Raw genomic sequence first — 17,377 nt, 5'->3', positions numbered from 1 at the left:
TGTAAAAGCTATGAATATCAACTGACGGTCTCTTGATTATTAGAAAAAGGAAATTTGGGTATTGTAGCTGGGAGAATGTCTGACAATGAGGTATCTTACATCTCTTCTGCCTTTTCCCTTCCAGGCTTTGCTCCTATTAGTGGTATGTGCAGTAAATACCGTAGCTGTACCATCAATGAAGATACAGGACTTGGTTTGGCTTTTACTATTGCCCATGAATCCGGGCACAAGTAAGCTATTTTTCTTGTGAGTTCTTCCCCCTATATATATTATAGATCAGTGGTTCCCAAGAGATATTGCAGGGTACTCGTGAAAATAATAAAAGATAAATAAAAAAGATCATAGAAGACAAGTTTTAAATAAACTGCAAAGTTACACTCAATTATTATTTCTAAATTAAATATTTTCCAATAATGTTATTAATTGCTGTCCAAAAATCTGTTGTGGTTATGTTGTGGTTTCCTTTTTCATTTAATGAAGTGTACATAGCAGCTAGAATTGGCATTGATGGGGATCTTTGAATAGTTTGCAGGTGGGAAATTGGGTGTCCACGCTCGTGAAAAGGTTAGAAACCACTGTTATAGAAAATTTCTCCCTCCTATATCAATATTACAGATAAACATATCAATGAATGGAAATTGAACATTTGTTGCAATGATGAAAAATTATGTTACCCCACTGAAAAATCGGTAGATGATTTACAGAGGGGATTTGTGTGGCTAGAACCAGGGACTGTTCGAACTCTTGGAGTCAGTTCCCATTTTTTGTGCGTGTCCTGTTAGAATACAATAGATATGTCATCACCCAAAGTTAAGTCATGATCCTCTACTCAATTTTATGTGTAAATGCTCTGCATGTTCTTTTGGAAAAGAGCTGGATTTTCCAAAAGAATTTGCTAGTGTAGGCGTAGCCCGTGAGTCTGCACCCCCAGGGAGGGAGATCTTGTTCCTGTGCGTGATTCACTGCCTGGCTTTTGAGATAAAAGGAAGAGCGACAAGAGATAGCAGTATGGAGGAATAGTCCCTCTGTGTGTACGATTAATGGCCTCTGTCCTAAATGGTCCTGGTATTCACAGGGTTTAGAAACCATTTCCTTACCATCCTCCTCTGCCTCTTAAACCTTCATTTGTGGGATGGTTTGGTGGAAGGTACTCTTTATAGAGGTTCCTAGGCCACTGGTCCCCCTCTTGCAGGTATTTCCACTGGACTTTGATTTCTGTAGTATTTCGCCCCAGTTTTCTAAGATCCACTGATCTTCAGCCAATAACATTAGGTGCCTGCCATTGATCTTCCATCCTCTTAGATGTTGGCATAGAGCATCTATTCAGAACTTTTCATCTGTCAGTAGTAGTACTACTGAAATCTGCTCTTCCTTTGTTACATGAATACCTGTGATTCTGCATGACTGAATTAGTTTCCATTGTATAAATACACTCTACAGCATATACTATGATGTAATATTTACATGAGTGACCTTTTCACTGGTTTCTGTACATCTGAAGGTAAACAAGGAGTTAGAAAATAATCTGTCTCTTAATGAAATCAGTGGAAGTTTTGCCAGTGATGTCCATGGTACCAAGTAATATATAGAGCTGATCCTCCTCACTTACATTAGCACAGCTCTTTGACTTCAGCAAAGTTATTTCTGATACTCCCAAATGTGAGAGGCGAATTAGGCTCCTGGCATGTTCTAAAATTCTTCTTCTCATGTTTTAATTCTCTTTCCTTTCTGTTAATTTTCTTCACTCTTTTAAATAATAAATTTGTAATTCTGATAAGTTTTGCTTGTCATCTCCATAGTTTTTCTAATTTTTATATCCTTTGGCTTTTCTTTGATTTACTTCTGCATTTCTGCATCCTGACAGGAAGGATGCCTTTCCAAGATAAATACATACAGCGCTCTGGAAAGATTGTCAGTTTCACTTTGCAATAGCAGGTAGAAAAATTTCCCTATTGTCATTCATCCAAGTTCCTAAAAGAGCTTTGTTTGGGAAAAGCAGAATTTGGCAGCAGTGGTTCCTGGAAGCAGAGAATCCTTAGCTGGTGATCTTATTAACAATTAGGTAGTAACTGAACTTTGGTTTTGCTCCTTTTTCTCAAGTGAACTTCCAGATTCAGGGGCTACAGTTACACCAGTGAGTTTTGCCGACAAAACAGGTGGAACATACACATAACAAATTTGTTTTGTTGAGAGTTTGACAATAAAGCTGTGTGAATGCTCTGGGAACAGTGGGGGCCTTCTCTTGACACGCAGGGCATCCAGAACAATGGGCAGCCCTATCTCTTGTGCTTCCGGATGCCTCTTTTGTGGAGAGAGCAGCCGAGCAATCCAGCTGCTCTGTCGACAGAGCAGAGTGCTCTTCCATTTGCCTTTTGTGTGTGGCCGCACTCTGTCAATAGAAGTTTTGTCGAGAAATCTCTTCCGACAGTGACTTCTGTCAACAGATCTCTGTAGTGTAACCCTAGGCAGGGAAAGTTCAGACCTCTGTCCAAACCTGCTGCTTTTCTCATCCCTAATGGTCCTTAATATAAATGCTGGTTTCATTAAAACACGCCATGTGTATCTGATAAACTGGTGTGATTGTTCTGGACCTGTTAAGGTTTATTATGAAAATATTAAACTAAGGATTTCTTATTCTGCGTATTTTACACTCAGTAGATCACACTGGCTCCTGGAGAGCAGCTATTATTGCTGTACATTTTTATGGTCTTCTTTAAATAGTTTATGTTTTTATCTGAGCTTGTAATAGCTCTTTGGGGAATCGATGGTCTGTTGTGTCACTGAGCGTTAAATCTGTGGATTCTTTGGCTGCAAAGCAAGCGAACTACATTTTCTTCCACAAACTATTAATAAAATACTGGCTCAATTGGGTTTTTTTTGTCCATTTGATGAGTGAACAATATTTCTCAGCAGGGCCAGATTCTCAGCTGGCAGAAGTGGTGTGATGGCTTTGATGGGCCTACATGGATTTACAGCATTTGAGCAGTTAGTGTTCTCTCCCTCCCCTGCACACACACATTATGTGCTCAAAACCCACCAGTCCACCAACTGAAGGAGGAGACCATGAAATTTCTATTCAAAACACACTGGAATTCCCAGATGTACCGTATATAAAAGAAATATAAAGTTGAGAAACAGAAAGAGCTGAAGCTTATTAACATTTGTGTAGTCATAAATTCTACACTGAGCATTTTAATGGAGGTTTTATTATTACCTGTTATTATTTATACTCTGGTAGTACTGACTGTATTCAAATAAGGGCGTAATTGCCTAGAAACACATCAAAGCATCTAGTAAAATCACTCTCCTCACCAAAGAGGTACTGCCAAAACAGACAAGATGTACAACAGGTTGCGTGGGAAAGCGGAACAATGAAAGGAGAAGGACCCAACATCTCAGACTGGGTCAGTGGCAGAGGCTTTCTAAGCCTGGGCTCTCACTTGGGTTTGAGCCTAAGCCTCCCTTCTATCCACACACAAATCAGTCTCACTCAGGTTAGCAAGGACTTAGTCCCTGGGTCCTAGGACTTGAATTGGGGTGTGAGTGAATCAGAGCCCACGCTCCACTGTGACTCAGGTCCAAGCCTTGTCATTTTGTGGTATGGATACAGTAGTACAACCATGAGACCAGAGCCCAGCAATTGTAAGCCCAAGTTTACAATGCAGGGTGCATGAGGAAACGTGTTTGAAAATTCCAACTTCTAAGACCTGAGTTTACCATTGAGTGTAGATGTGCCTAAATACAACAGGTCTCCTGACCCTATGGCCAGTGCTCTGTCTATTAGACACACTACCTCAATTTCATGATGATTCATATTTCACTGCAGTTGAATATGTTTGGTTACCCCCTCATGTTAGTGCTGCAGGATGAAGGTTCTCTGTAAGTGACTATGAAGATTCAAAGTCTTGTAAGTGGAAAAGAGACAAATGGGGTGAAATTCTGGCCTCAATTAATTGAATTCAGTGGGGCTAATACCACACCAATGGACTCATTTTGCAGACTTAACATGTCCATTTGTAATTGTGAGAGAGTTTGATTCACCACTAGCACAGCTTAGTCCACATCAGTCATGTTGCATTTGCTTAGCAATTGCAGTAGGTTCTGTGAGGTTAGGAAAATAGTAATCTCTGAGCAGTGGAATGATCTCACTGCCTTATTTCACATGGGCCACCAAATACCTGGTAGATGATAATTGTTTCATGAGCAAACTGAATTGCAGGAAAGAGAACTTTTTATGAAGAGAGCTGAGAAGCTGACGTTATATGCTGGTGTTTGCATACTGGCAGTGTGTGAGAGGGGAAGGGGGAGTTTATTTAAGTTCCTGAGCCCCTGATGCCCTGCCACACTGGATTCCACTTGAAACTTGACCTTCTTTGTCCCGTTCCTTGTGCTGTACTGTAAAACTAAATTTCAATTTCTGCAAGCCTGGGCTTGTGACCTTTGTCGTGTTCATTTATTTCTGGCCTGTGCCTTTTTCATCCCTTTGTGGAGTTTGTTGATGGAATTACCGCTATAAAATAACAGATTTTCTTTCCCCACAAAAAGATTTTTTTTTGTTTCTGGCATTTTGTTGTGGGGACTCCTCTCATACGTACTTCTCTTTCTAGCTTTGGCATGATTCATGATGGAGAAGGAAATCCCTGCAGAAAAGCCGAAGGTAATATTATGTCTCCCACACTTACAGGAAACAATGGTGTGTTTTCCTGGTCTGTATGCAGCCGGCAGTATCTCATTAAATTCCTCAGGTAAGTCAGATATAAGTCAGGATCGTCTGTAGGAGGGTGGCAACCAGTGTTCCCTGTCAGCTGAGCAGTTGGTTGGCACCCAGGAGAGATTCAGGTGCAGCCCAGCTGATTAGCAGAGTGCCCACAGCCAGCAGCATGTTTATATTGGTGGGGCACATCTGCACATGGCTTGGTGCACATAACAAAATTGATTTTCTCTGTGGAAAGAGGAAATGAGAGGAAACACTGGTGGCAACTCTTAGAATTGGCTTTCTGGTGCAAATACTCATGATCAGAAATTAAGGAGTTTAATTTGCTGTGGCTTTCAGCTCTATGAAGAAGGCCAATACAAAACCAATGTACCAGATGAGCCCACAAACTTTAGCTTGTGTGGGACGTAAGTAGTAATATAGGCCTTTGTGCTCTCTTCTTCATAGGGAATGAATTTTATCCTCTGTGAATATGCTCCAGTATTCACTTGCATTTCATTCTTTCCCCAGACTTTCTTGTCAAACAGGTTTATAAGCATATTAGTGAAAAGTGAATATAAAAGGGACACTTACAGGGGAAATAAATGAATGAATGAATGTTTATGGATTTTTCCAGACCTAGCCATAGCTGATTGTTATGCCTTTAGTAAGCAAGTTTTACAGGCCCCTACTGCGGTGCTGAAAAAAATGGCATCCCATTATTTTCCTAACACTTTGATACAAACTGTGGATGCTGATATAGGAACAGCTGTAGTTTCTAGCATTAAGGATTACCAGAATTGTAGTCTTTTCAGCATAAGTTCTTTCCTTTGTTACGTGAAATCCACAACAGCAAAATATTCAAACAATGCTACTGAATATAGAGTGGACATTCAGGGTGTGTCTACACTAGCAAGTACATTTGAAATTAGGATCAGAATGAGTTCTTTTGAAAGAAGCCGCAGAACGTCTACACTGACATGGCAGTCTTTTGAAATTAACTTCGAAAGTACTCCCCCGTTCTTTCGAAGTTGGTCCTCCACTCCCGGGATGGGAAAAACGCTCCCTTTTGAAAGACAATTTCGAAATAGAGAAGTGTAGACGCTCCGCTACCCACGCTTTCGAAAGTGTGGGTCCTCCATGGCTGCGATCAGCTGGCAAGTGGCAGCACCGCTCCCAACACAAGCAGAGCTCTATACTTCAGCATCCAGCCACGTTTCAGGATGCAGGCTCCCAGAAGCCCTCAGGCAGGAAGCTGAGAGTGTGCAGGCAGCAGGGGCGATGCTCCAGCCCACCTACTGGCCTCCCTGGCACCATGGCCAGCGCCCTGACCCCTGCCTACCCCAGGGGCCCCCCAAGAACACCAGAGAGCCTTCCCAGGAGGGGAGCCAGCCCCACAAGCACCGGGCCCCCTGCTGGACCGACACTGAGTTGCAGGACCTCCTCACCCTCTGGGCAGATGAGGAGGTCCTGCAGCAGATGGGGGTCCGGCACCAAAACGCACCTGCATTCAAGCGCCTCTCCAAGGGCCTGACTGGCCGGGGTCACCCCACCTGGACCCTGGACCAGGTGAGGTCCAAAGTGAAGGAGCTCCAGCAGGCGTATTGTCGGGCTTGGGACATGGACGGTGGTCAGGGGCAGCGCCCACCAGCTGCCCCTACTTTAAAGACCTCGATCACCTCCTTGGGCCCAAGGAGGTGGGACCCCCAGCTTTGTTCCTCGACATGGTGGACCCTCCCCGATGGAGGCGGAGCAGGAGGGGCTGGGGACTGAGGGGGAGGACTGCCACAGACCTCCAACCACCTGTAGGCATCCACCACGGATCCCAGCCAGCAGTGATGACCAGGGTTCGAGTGAGGGGCCCTCATCATCGAAGTCCCATCGGGCCTATCCAGCCCGGCCCCCTCGGATTGCACCTCACCTGAGCTCCTGGAGGGACCCACAGGTATGTACCATGCACACGGGCAGCCACAGGGCTGGGGGAGGGGGTGCACAATCCCACCCGGAGTAGCCACAGCCCACCCATGGGCACATCATCCCCACGGCACGGGTGGGCCAGACAGCCCCACCACCCCGGCCTCACAGGGCCGACGTGGCACTCAGCACCATGTGGCCCAGATGGTACCACAAGCCGCCAGCACTCCCACAACCCAGGTGGGGAATCCCGGATGCAGTCCCTGCAGGACCGCCAGGGTGGGGTGGTTGGGGTGGGGGCTTCAGGGAGTTCTTCACCGGGACGAATGGCCTGTTCTTCTCCCCTCATGTCTCCACAGCTCCAGCAGCTGGCAGCCGGACCAGCCCCACAACAGGCCTGGGGAGCCTGACCACAGAGGGCAACAGGGGGCAGCCCAGGCCCCGGACAGGGACAGCATGGGGCCGCCGTGGGTTCTTCCGCCGGTGCCCCCAGGCCGGGGAGGAGGAGGCAGGGGACATGGCCCACACAGCCACCCTGAGGGAGCTGACGGGCGTCATGCAGGAGTGGCTTGCAATGGAGCGGCAGTCATGGGACTGGGTAGCGTCCAACCTGGACACCCTCACCCAGGCTGTGGTCGGCCACCTGTCCCCTGCCACCGCTCCATTGCGGGCCACTCCTGCACCCATGCCCCCCGTCGCCCCTCCACTGTCCCCCACGCCCCCCTTGCCCATGCATCCCTCCCTCCCCGCAAGCGGTTTCCCTCCCTGCCCCAATCCCCCATCCCCCTGCCTCCCTCACATGCCCGCCTCCGAAGGAGGCCGACCTTGAGGCCCTGCTCCTTCCCCATCTGCCCCTGGCCAGCCTCGTCCGCCTGGCCCATGCCCTGCTGGCCAGGGCTGGCCAGCTAGAGGCTGAGCCCCTGGCCCCGCTCCCTCCCCCCATGCTGAGTCCAGTGCAGGCATGGGGACCACTCCCCAGCCGCACCTTTACCTCCCCGTGCTACCGGCCCCAGCCCGGCCTTGGCAGGTTCCCCCGGACCCAAGGAGGAAAGGGTGGGTACAGGTGACAGGGCTCCTGGCCATCGAGCCCCCTGGAGGGGTCAGGCCCCCCCATCCCAGCTGCCTGGTCACCCTTCCCCCTCCCATGTAAATAGTTCTCCCCACTTACCCTCCCCCTGACATGTATATAGTTCCCCCTAGAAAATGAGGGGCACAGTTCTTGAAGTAAATAGTTTATTTTTATGGTTTAACCTGTGTTCCCCATGCTTGGGTGCTGGTGAGTGTGCATGTGTGTGTGTAGGGTGCAGGTGGGGGAGGAGTGTGTATGCAGGCTGCGGGTGAGGGAGGGAGCATGCAGAGTGGGGGGTTACTGTGGCCCCTGCTCAAAGGCCTGGCACAGGGACTCCCTTACACACACCCCATCCTGCCGGGCCTGGTGTCACGGGGCGGCAGGGGCCTGTTCATACCTGTGCCCCACCTCGGCAGCCCACCCCTGCATATAGGACTCATGTTTCGCCTCCATCAGGTTATGGGGGGTGCAGCGGGCCCCGACCACCGCCGGGACGTTGGAGAGGCCCACCTCCAGCCTAACACCTGCTCCACGGTGTTCCGGGCGCGGTTCAGCTGCTCATTGAAAAAGTCATGGCTCAGGTGGGTGCGCCCTGGGTAGGGCTGCATCAGCCAGGCCTGCAGGGGGTAGGCCATATCTGCCACAATGCAGGGAGGCATCGTTGTGTCCCCGATGGGGAGCTCCCACCAGGGGATGAAGGTCCCCTCAGCCATACGATGTCCCAGTCCTGAGTTCTACAAGACCCTTGCATCGTGTGCACGGCTGGACCAGCCCACGTAGATGTCCTGGCACTGGCCATTGGCGTCGACCAGTGCTTGCAGGACCACTGAGTGGTAGCCCTTGTGATTCACATAGGCCCCCCGGCTGTACTCCGGAGCCCAGATGGCGATGTGGGTGCCATCCAGGGCCCCGAAGCATTTGGGGAAGCCCAGCTCCTGGAATCCCTGGATGGCATTGTCCAGGTCCTCGACGCAAACCAGCTGCCTCAGGAACACCTTATTGATGGCCCAGATGACCTGTAAAGCATAGGGGGCACACTCGTGAGTGTGTGGTGGGGTGTGGCTTGTCTGCCCGTGCCTGTCCCCGTCCCTGCCTCTGTCCCCAGGGTGCCCATCCGTGCCAGTTCCCATCCCCGCCCCTGTCCTTGAGATGCCCACCTGTGCCCATCCCCATTCCCGCCCCTGTTCCCGGGGTGCCCGCCCTTCTCCTGACAGTGCCTGTCACCAGGCTGCCCCTTGCCCCCTGCATGCAGTCTAGCTGTGAGCTGGGCACGGCTTACCTCGATGAGGACAGCCCCGACGGTGGCTTTGCCCACCCCAAACTGCTGGCTGACGGATTGGTAACTGTCCGGGGGGGCCAGCTTCCATAGGGTGATGGCCACCCTTTTGTGCAGGGGGAGCGCCAGCCTCAGGTGTGTGTCCCAGTCCTGAAGGACTGAGGCGAGCCAGTGGCACAGCTCCAGGAATGTCCCCTTGGTCATCCTGAAGTTCTGTAGCCACCGGTTGTCGCCCCAGTCCTCCAGCACCAGCCGGTCCCACCAGTCGCTGCTTGTGGGGAAGCTCCACAGGCGGTGGATGACCCGGGGCGACCGGCTGGGGATGTTGCACCCTGAAGGTGGCATCCAGGAGGGTGGCTATTGTGGTGGCCACGCGGATCCGCTTCAGCACAGTGGCCAGGACCGTGGCCAGGGCGCTGGCCATGGCTGCGATGGAGGGGGAGTGCTGCTTGGCGTCCATGGGGGACCGAGATGCCATCTCCGATGCCTCTTGCTCTCGCTCTGCCTGAAGACAGGGTTGCTGGCCCTCAGCATGTGCAGGCTGAGGTCAGGGGTGGGGGGGGGCTCTTTAAGGGGATGGCGGACAGTAGCCCTGGAAGGGCTCGTCCGCCATGCGACACTGCCCGTGGCACTTCCTGCCACTGCTCTTTTGAAAGAGCGCCCTGGCATGTATGGATGCTCTATTTCGAAATTGTGTTGGGGGCCTTTTGAAACAACGGCTGGAGCCTTCGGTCCCCGCTGGTGTGTGTGGATGCTCTGTTTCGAAAGACCATCTTTTGATGTTCTCTTTCAGAAGACGGTCTTTCGAAACAGAACTGTAGTGTAGATGCAGCCTCAGAGTAGATGAAAGATGACAGAGTTTGTGGTCATTTTCTCTGCCACAGTAAGCAATCTTACTGTAAATACATAGGAGAATTATTTATCCACTGTGGGCATTTTAAACATCCAGGCAGGTCCAACAGACTCATAGTTGGAAGGCAGATAGTGAATAGATTGAACTTTCATACTCATGGAATCATAAACACTAAAGAAGAAGACTGATGGATAATAATATGCAATTTTGGCTTTAACCTTTGCCCCACCAGCCAAAACCACACAGTGCTGATTGGTTTCTGACAGAACTCTGAGGGCCTTTGCATATGGCTTTTCACATGAAGAAAATACAGAAGTGAGGCTCTGCATATATTGGTTCTGCATCAGATTCTGTGCTCTGTTTCTGGGAAGTATAATCCAGGGTAGAGGAATAAAGGGCTTTGTCTACACAGCAGCATTATTTCAGACGAAGCTATTCTGGAATAGATTTTCCAGAATACCTTATTTCAAAATAGTGCACCTACACACAAAGGCCATTTCTACACAGGCCACTTCCTTCTGAAGTGGCATGCTAATACAAGGAGCGAAAGATGCTAATGAGGTACAGATGCAAATTCCCTGAGCCTCATTAGCATAACGTCACATGATTTGGAGTCCAGAAGACCATTCTTCCGGACTCCAAAACACTGTATAGAAGTGCGGCCCTGGGGGGGGGCGGCGCTTCCGGAAGGAAGTCCTCCTTCCAGATGCCCCTTTTTCCCAAAAATTTTTGGGAAGAAGGGGAATCCAGAAGAAGGGCTTTCTTCCAGAAGCATCCCCAGGGCCGTGCTTCTACACGGCGATTTGGAGTCCGGAAGAACAGTCTTCCAGACTCCAAATCATACACTGTTACGCTAATGAGGTATGGGGAATTTGCATCTGCACCTCATTAGCATCTTTCACTCCATGTATTAGCATGCCAAGTGGCCTGTGTAGAAGCGGCCAAAATGTGTATTGAAAGAGTGTTCAGTTATTTCACAGTAGAGCATCCACGCACAATGGAGCCTATTTTGGATTAGAGCCCCTGGCAGTGCTATAGCTTATTTTGAAATAGGCCCTATTCCCCGTGTACATCCCCTATTTTGGAATAGGTGCTATTCCTTGTAGAATGAGGCTTACAGAATTTGAAATAAGCTGTCTGCTATTTCAAAATTATTTCAAAATAACTATTTTGCTATGTAGCTGCTCAGAGTAATTTCAGAATAGTGGCCGTTATTCTGAAATAGCTTTGCTGTGTAGACACACCCAAAGGCCGTGTCTACACTAACGAGTTCTTTCAGAAAATCCCACTTTTTTGAAAGAACACACAGTGTCTACACACAAAATGCACCCGTTCAATCTGAAATCAAAAGAGTGCGGCTCTTCTTCCGGAAGCCCTCTTCCTCTCCCGGATCAGGAAGAGCGCCTTATTTTGAGATTCTTTGGGAAAAAAGCGTGTGTAGACACTCCGTGGGCCTCTCTTCTGAAAAAGCAGTCCTCACGGCTCTGGATTTTTCAGTTCTGGCCTGTTCTTTCGAAAGAGCAGGGGCTGTGTGGATGCTCTCTATTGAAAGAGCAGCTCGATCTTTTGATCCATTTTTTTGTGTGTGGACACACTCTTTCGAAAGAAATGTTTGGAAGACATCTTCTGGAAGAACATTTTTTGAAAGATCGCTGTAGTGTAGATGTAGCCCAAGAGATGTACTCGTTCTTAGTTGCACATCAGGAAAGGAGAATAGGAAATTAACACCATTTATATCAAATATTAGCATAATCATAGACCCTGGAAATTCCTGCTTCCTAAAACTTTGCAGGTCAGGCTACCAACAAGAAGTCAACATCTCTTTGTTCCTGCAGCAATTTCTTTGTTCATTCAGTGCATGTTTACAAAGCTACTGAAAGGTGATATATGCATAAACGTGTTTTTGCTGTTCAGTATCAAACACGAGTTTCTTTTTTAAAAAAAAATCAATATCATGGTTAATAAATATACATTCTCTCTATAGTACAGCTCAAGCTGCCTGCCTGATTGATGAACCTAAACAAACCGGACAATATAAATACCCTGATAAACTGCCAGGGCAGATCTATGATGCAGATACCCAGTGCAAATGGCAATTTGGAATGAAAGCAAAACTCTGCAACCTCAGTTTTGTAAAGGTACCCGTTAATGCCTTTTTGACAGGGTTAGAACTAACATTAGAAAACGGCATTGTTCTATAAGTGGGGACAAGTAGCACAACAGGGTCTGGATTATTTCTAAACCTGACATTGCTTGATATGTTTGGCATAAGCGCTGCAGGCCCCAGCCCAGTGATGGGCAACCAAAAATAGAGAGTAGGCCACAGCAACCCACAGCCCACAGGAGTTCCACCTGCGGACCCCCGTCTATTGTCCGTTCCCCCTGCGCCCCCTCCGCCCTATGCACCTCTCACGCATGCCTTTTCGGAGCCCAACTAATGGATAACATGCACTCTGTCCCCACTCCTCCCACCCAGAACTGGAAGAGCACAAATCATCTGTTCCAGCTCTGGGAGGAAGGGGGAAGAGCAGGACTCAGGTGATTCCTGGGGAGGGAGGAATAGGAAATGCAGGGCTTAGGTGCACAAGAGGTCTGGGGGAGGGAAGTGCTGGTATGGGGTCCCCAGGCTGCTCACCACTGCCCTAGCTTGTTAGGGAGTTGCACAACCAAATGGGGAGCTTCAGAAGGGCCTGTGGCTCTGAGATGCAGAATCTTTCCAGGCTCTACAATAAGTACAAGGTGAATACATAGTCTACACCATTCATTAGGATGCTACAGCTTGCTCTTTTCTCCAGATACCAAGGTGGTGTGGTCACCACCCAGGGCAAAACCAAGTGCTGCAGTTGTGTCACTTGTACCAAGGGTGAAAGGAAGGGAAGATTTTATATGTTTCTTCCATCCTCACGCATTTGCAAAAAGGCCTGGCACAGTCTAGCTCCTTATGGCTGTGTCTACACGTGCCCCAAACTTCGAAATGGCCATGCAAATGGCCATTTCGAAGTTTACTAATGAAGCGCTGAAATGCATATTCAGCGCTTCATTAGCATGCGGGCGGCAGCCGCGCTTCGAAATTGACGCTCCTTGCCGCCGCGCGGCGCGTCCAGACGGGGCTCCTTTTCGAAAGTCCCCTGGGACTTCGAAGTAGGCGGCGTCCTTTCGAAAAGGAGCCCCGTCTGGACGCGCCGCGCGGCGGCAAGGAGCGTCAATTTCGAAGCGCGGCTGCCGCCCGCATGCTAATGAAGCGCTGAATATGCATTTCAGCGCTTCATTAGTAAACTTCGAAATGGCCATTTGCATGGCCATTTCGAAGTTTGGGGCACGTGTAGACACAGCCTTTGGGAATATTATTTCAGAGTAAGAAAAATTCAGCTTTCCATTCTTATCTTTTGTCTGTGGTCTGTAATAGATTATTTATGTAGGTGACTGTCTCAACCCCTTTTATTTCTTCGAGAAAGGTGTTCTGTTACACTTTGGTCATTCTGAAGAAAAGAGTTGTTGTTGCTATTATTATTATTATTACTACTACTACTACTACTACTATTACTAATAATAATACTATTATTGCTGTGCTGCAGCCTTTGGGATTATTTTATGTTAACCAGCAGTTTGCTAGGTGCCAATAATTTTTCTACACTCTTTCCAAACACATCATGTGTTTCAAGAAAACTGATTCCCTCCACATTTTTAGAAGGCCTGTAGACTTGTTCATGTTCTGCCCTTAGAATGTTAATAGCTATTTGGTTTTTTTATAGTGTCACCTTGAAAGAGAAGAAGATAATGCAGAGAACCAAACCTGAAAATGTTCTAGAAATATGAAGTCAGTAGACCAGCATGTATTATTATGTTATAAAACTTAGAACTAGATCTTCTTTGTTCAGAAATGGGTCTAATTCATAGAGCTTTTTTGGTAGCAAAGGAATGGGTTGAAGAAGTGTCAATCAAGAAAGCTTCTAGTCATCAGTATACAAAGGAGGAATTCACTGATTTTCTTTTTCTAGGATATATGCAAATCACTCTGGTGTCATAAAGTAGGTCATAGATGTGAGACAAAGTTCATGCCAGCAGCAGAAGGGACAGCTTGTGGTATAAGTATGGTAAGTTGCTTAATTAGTGGGTCTACAGTGTTTTAATGTATATTAGAATGTAGTGGGCCAAGGGCCTGATCCTATTCTCATTAAAGTCACCAAAAAAAAAAATCCAGTGATTTTAATGGGAGTTAAATCAAATCCAGCAAATCCAGGCAAGGCAGAAGTATTCATGTGAGTGTTGATGCTTATGCCAGGAATTAATTTGGGCTGTGTCTGTAAATATATTATTTTTACTGATCAACTTATTGGAAGGAGTCTGAGGATATGGCCATTTGCTTTACAATGACACTTGCAATTGCAAGTATTAGAAATAATAATCATCATTACTATTAGTACATGTGATGCAGTAATTACTAATGTTGTATTTTTCTGTAACGTAATAAGTATTACACATGTATGTCATTTTCAACAGCCTGATTTGTTTCCTTGCTCTGAGTATTTGTCTTCATTTTGCCCTTTCTCTTATTGCAAGAACAGTAAATAGTTAGAGGGAAAAATGGCCTCTCATTTTTAAATATGCAACTCTAAATATCTGGGTCTGGATCTGGTTTAGAGGTGTTAGGCACCAACAGGAGTTGATAACATCAGCTGAGGTTTTTTGGCAATCATTGCTTCATAGGATGCCTGGATTTGGCCATCCAAAATTGAAGCACCCAAAATCAGAGGCTACTTATGAAGATTTGGTCTTCAGTCATTTCAACATAGGCAGAGATTCAAAGCCAGACAGAGCTTTACTTTGTACATGGCATCTAATTTATCTTGTTGCTACCCAGGGCCACAGTCCCCCTAAGACTTCTATGAGCCATCCCATTTCAGCCAGTGGGACTGCTCATTATGTAGAACTCAATGACTGCTTAAAGTTTGGCAGAATTGGCACTAGTTGTGATGAGACATTTATTGATATTCTTTTGGCAGTGGTGTCGAAGAGGTCAGTGTGTCCGATACGGCGATCATGGACCCAAGCCTGTTAATGGCCAGTGGGCTGCATGGTCCGAGTGGTCCAAATGTTCTCGGACCTGTGGAGGTGGAGTCACCTATAAAGAGAGACACTGCGATAACCCAAAGTAAGATACTGATGTGGAAAGGTATCGTTTTTTAAACAATTGTGTCTGATATTATAACAAGAAAGGGGACAGAGCAGATTTTGTTGCAAGTTTACAAAGAGTTAACTGCTTTTGAGACTCTTAGGCTACGTGTATACTAGAGGGTTTTGTCAGTGAAGATGCAGAAAAATCCCTGTCTCTGGGCTCGGTCATCAACCCTGGTATTCCACGCTGCCTTGTGGAGTAGGGAACATTGGTGTGAGCCTGAAGAGCCTTATCTATGCCAGGGTACAAAGTCGATCCTGATATGTTGATTCTAGCTATGTTAATGGCGTGGCTAGAATTGTGTATGTGGGATCAACTTAGATCCTTAGTGTACACCAGGTCTCAGTTATTGGCTATAGCAGATTCGTGGTATTTGTGAATTCACAGCAGTCACTAGATATGCACAGTTGGGTTCTCAATGGAGAGTCACATATACTTTTTTATATGTTGGTCCATGTCTGTCACAATTTTAATGCAGATAAATAGATTTTAATTTTTATGCTCAATTTGCGTTGGATACACTGTCTCTCTATCTACTCAGAGATCTTTCCTCAAATTCTTTTGTGGCTATCTTGGCACAGCAAAGTACAGAAGCATTCATCTTAGTTGAGTATTATGACTAACATTTCACCTAGTTTTATAAATAAATCATTAGAATAGGAACAGAAGTAGAAACCACAGTGTAACTGTAGCCTATCAGAATTAGACTTATGAATCTCAACACTATAAAAACACTGAATACAGAATATCCCGTTCCAAGATGACCAAATATACGTATAGCTGTATTTCATAGCCCTTGACCAATAGTGCTTTTAAAATAAACATGAATGCGTTGGAAAATAGTCTTTAGCTACCTAGAGTGTGGAAACACAATAAAAAATGACTTGTGCATTGTATTGTGTGCATGTGTACACACGCACACACACAAAATATCAATGATTCAGACTGAAACCGTCAAAATTCAGGATATTCTCTTCTGTCTTCCAAAGTCCAAAATGTGTGTGGAAAACAAAATTTGTTTCTCTCACACTTGGATTTTTCAAGGATTTTGGATGACACCAAGGCATTTGACTAATTTAGCCTTAGTTCTCTGCATGCAATTCAGTCTGTACAGAGGGTCAGCATCATGACTATGCCCCAATGAAGATTCAAAATAAGTACTCAGAATAAGGCTTCTAAATAAAAACTCTGATTTCCAAAAGCATTCTGTCTCTAAGGGGTTCAGTAGGAACTACTGAATGTTCAGTGAATTTAACAATGAGATCATTTATGTGGAGCTTAAATGTAACTCTTGTCCTGTGTGTGTGTGTGTGTGAGAGAGAGAGAGATCGAGAGAGAGAGAGGGAGAGTGTGTGTGTGTACGCGTGCGCGCATGCACATTACACTGTTCTTGTAAATCATACCCAACCAATACTGGTTTGTTTTTTTTTTTGGTCAGTGTTTGTAAGACAGTCACTATGCTCCTGCCCTGGAGTCTTTTGAAAAGGTCTGTACAATGCATGAGTGTACAGTACCAAACACCTACTGAGGTCATCCATAGTACACTGTGAGCTATGCAGATTTGCTAAACTCGTTATGCTTGTATAAAATGCCACGGTATAATTTCATGGATCTGGTTTTCATACATCACAAATGTTTTACAATTGACATAGTTTCCCAAGAAATAGATTTCATAATTTAATAGTTGAGCTGGTAAGGAGTCTGAATAGTGCCCAAGAGATTTAAGTTAATACCTAAATCATTTCTGTGGGATTGTGTCCTACCCACTTTATACTCATGTACCATTCACTAAAATACTAGAATATAGTTTTAGACATGCACATAATAAAAGACTAAACCAATATTTATTAACTAAATCAAGTTCTTATTCTTTTGTATTAAATTTAAGAATGATTATAAGCACTGAAAATTTAAAGTAATGATGCAGTTTGAAACTGCATCAAGTTTTAATCAAGTTTTATGAATTAATTGTATAGAGCATTGACTTCATATAGATAATAAATCTCCACTGTCTTCGCGTGTGATGCTGTTGTTAGCATTTGGTCCTAAAATAAGTACACCTAGATATAAACTATTCCAAAATTTGAAAGAGTTTCAAGGCAGCACTTCATGGTCCAGTTATCATTGTTAATTTTAATTCCTTGAAAACCATCTATCTAAAGAGCAGTGTGTCGAACATTGTAGTGTATTGTTTTGTATCCCATCTAGTAGCTTCAAAATACCAGAGTGCATCTACACTAGGAACTAACTTTGAAGTTAACTTTGAAGTTAGGCACTACTTTGAAGTAGCCAGCAGAGTCTCTACATGCATTTTCCTTTGCTTCGAAGTTGGGAGTCCAACTTCGAAGTCCTTACTCCATTCCTGGGAATGGAGTAGTGCCCTACTTCGAAGTTTA

The 17,377-nt window shown here is 46.0% G+C and overlaps 1 protein-coding gene across 1 annotated transcript in view; it reads left to right on the top strand.

Annotated features, from left to right (window-relative positions):
* The window catches only part of ADAMTS18 (ADAM metallopeptidase with thrombospondin type 1 motif 18), a 117,183-nt gene that overhangs the window by 45,195 nt on the left and 54,611 nt on the right, over nucleotides 1-17,377 (top strand). The window contains exons 7-11 of the mRNA XM_075008734.1: nucleotides 125-230; nucleotides 4,608-4,745; nucleotides 11,790-11,943; nucleotides 13,804-13,899; nucleotides 14,809-14,957. Of these exons, the coding sequence (XP_074864835.1) occupies nucleotides 125-230; nucleotides 4,608-4,745; nucleotides 11,790-11,943; nucleotides 13,804-13,899; nucleotides 14,809-14,957 (643 nt within the window). The remainder of the gene's footprint in view (nucleotides 1-124; nucleotides 231-4,607; nucleotides 4,746-11,789; nucleotides 11,944-13,803; nucleotides 13,900-14,808; nucleotides 14,958-17,377) is intronic.

Source organism: Carettochelys insculpta, chromosome 14, assembly GCF_033958435.1.
Source record: "Carettochelys insculpta isolate YL-2023 chromosome 14, ASM3395843v1, whole genome shotgun sequence".
Classification (NCBI taxonomy): Eukaryota; Metazoa; Chordata; order Testudines; family Carettochelyidae; genus Carettochelys; species Carettochelys insculpta.
The sequence above is the reverse complement of the archived record's forward strand: the minus strand, read 5'-3'. Positions and strand labels throughout refer to the sequence as shown.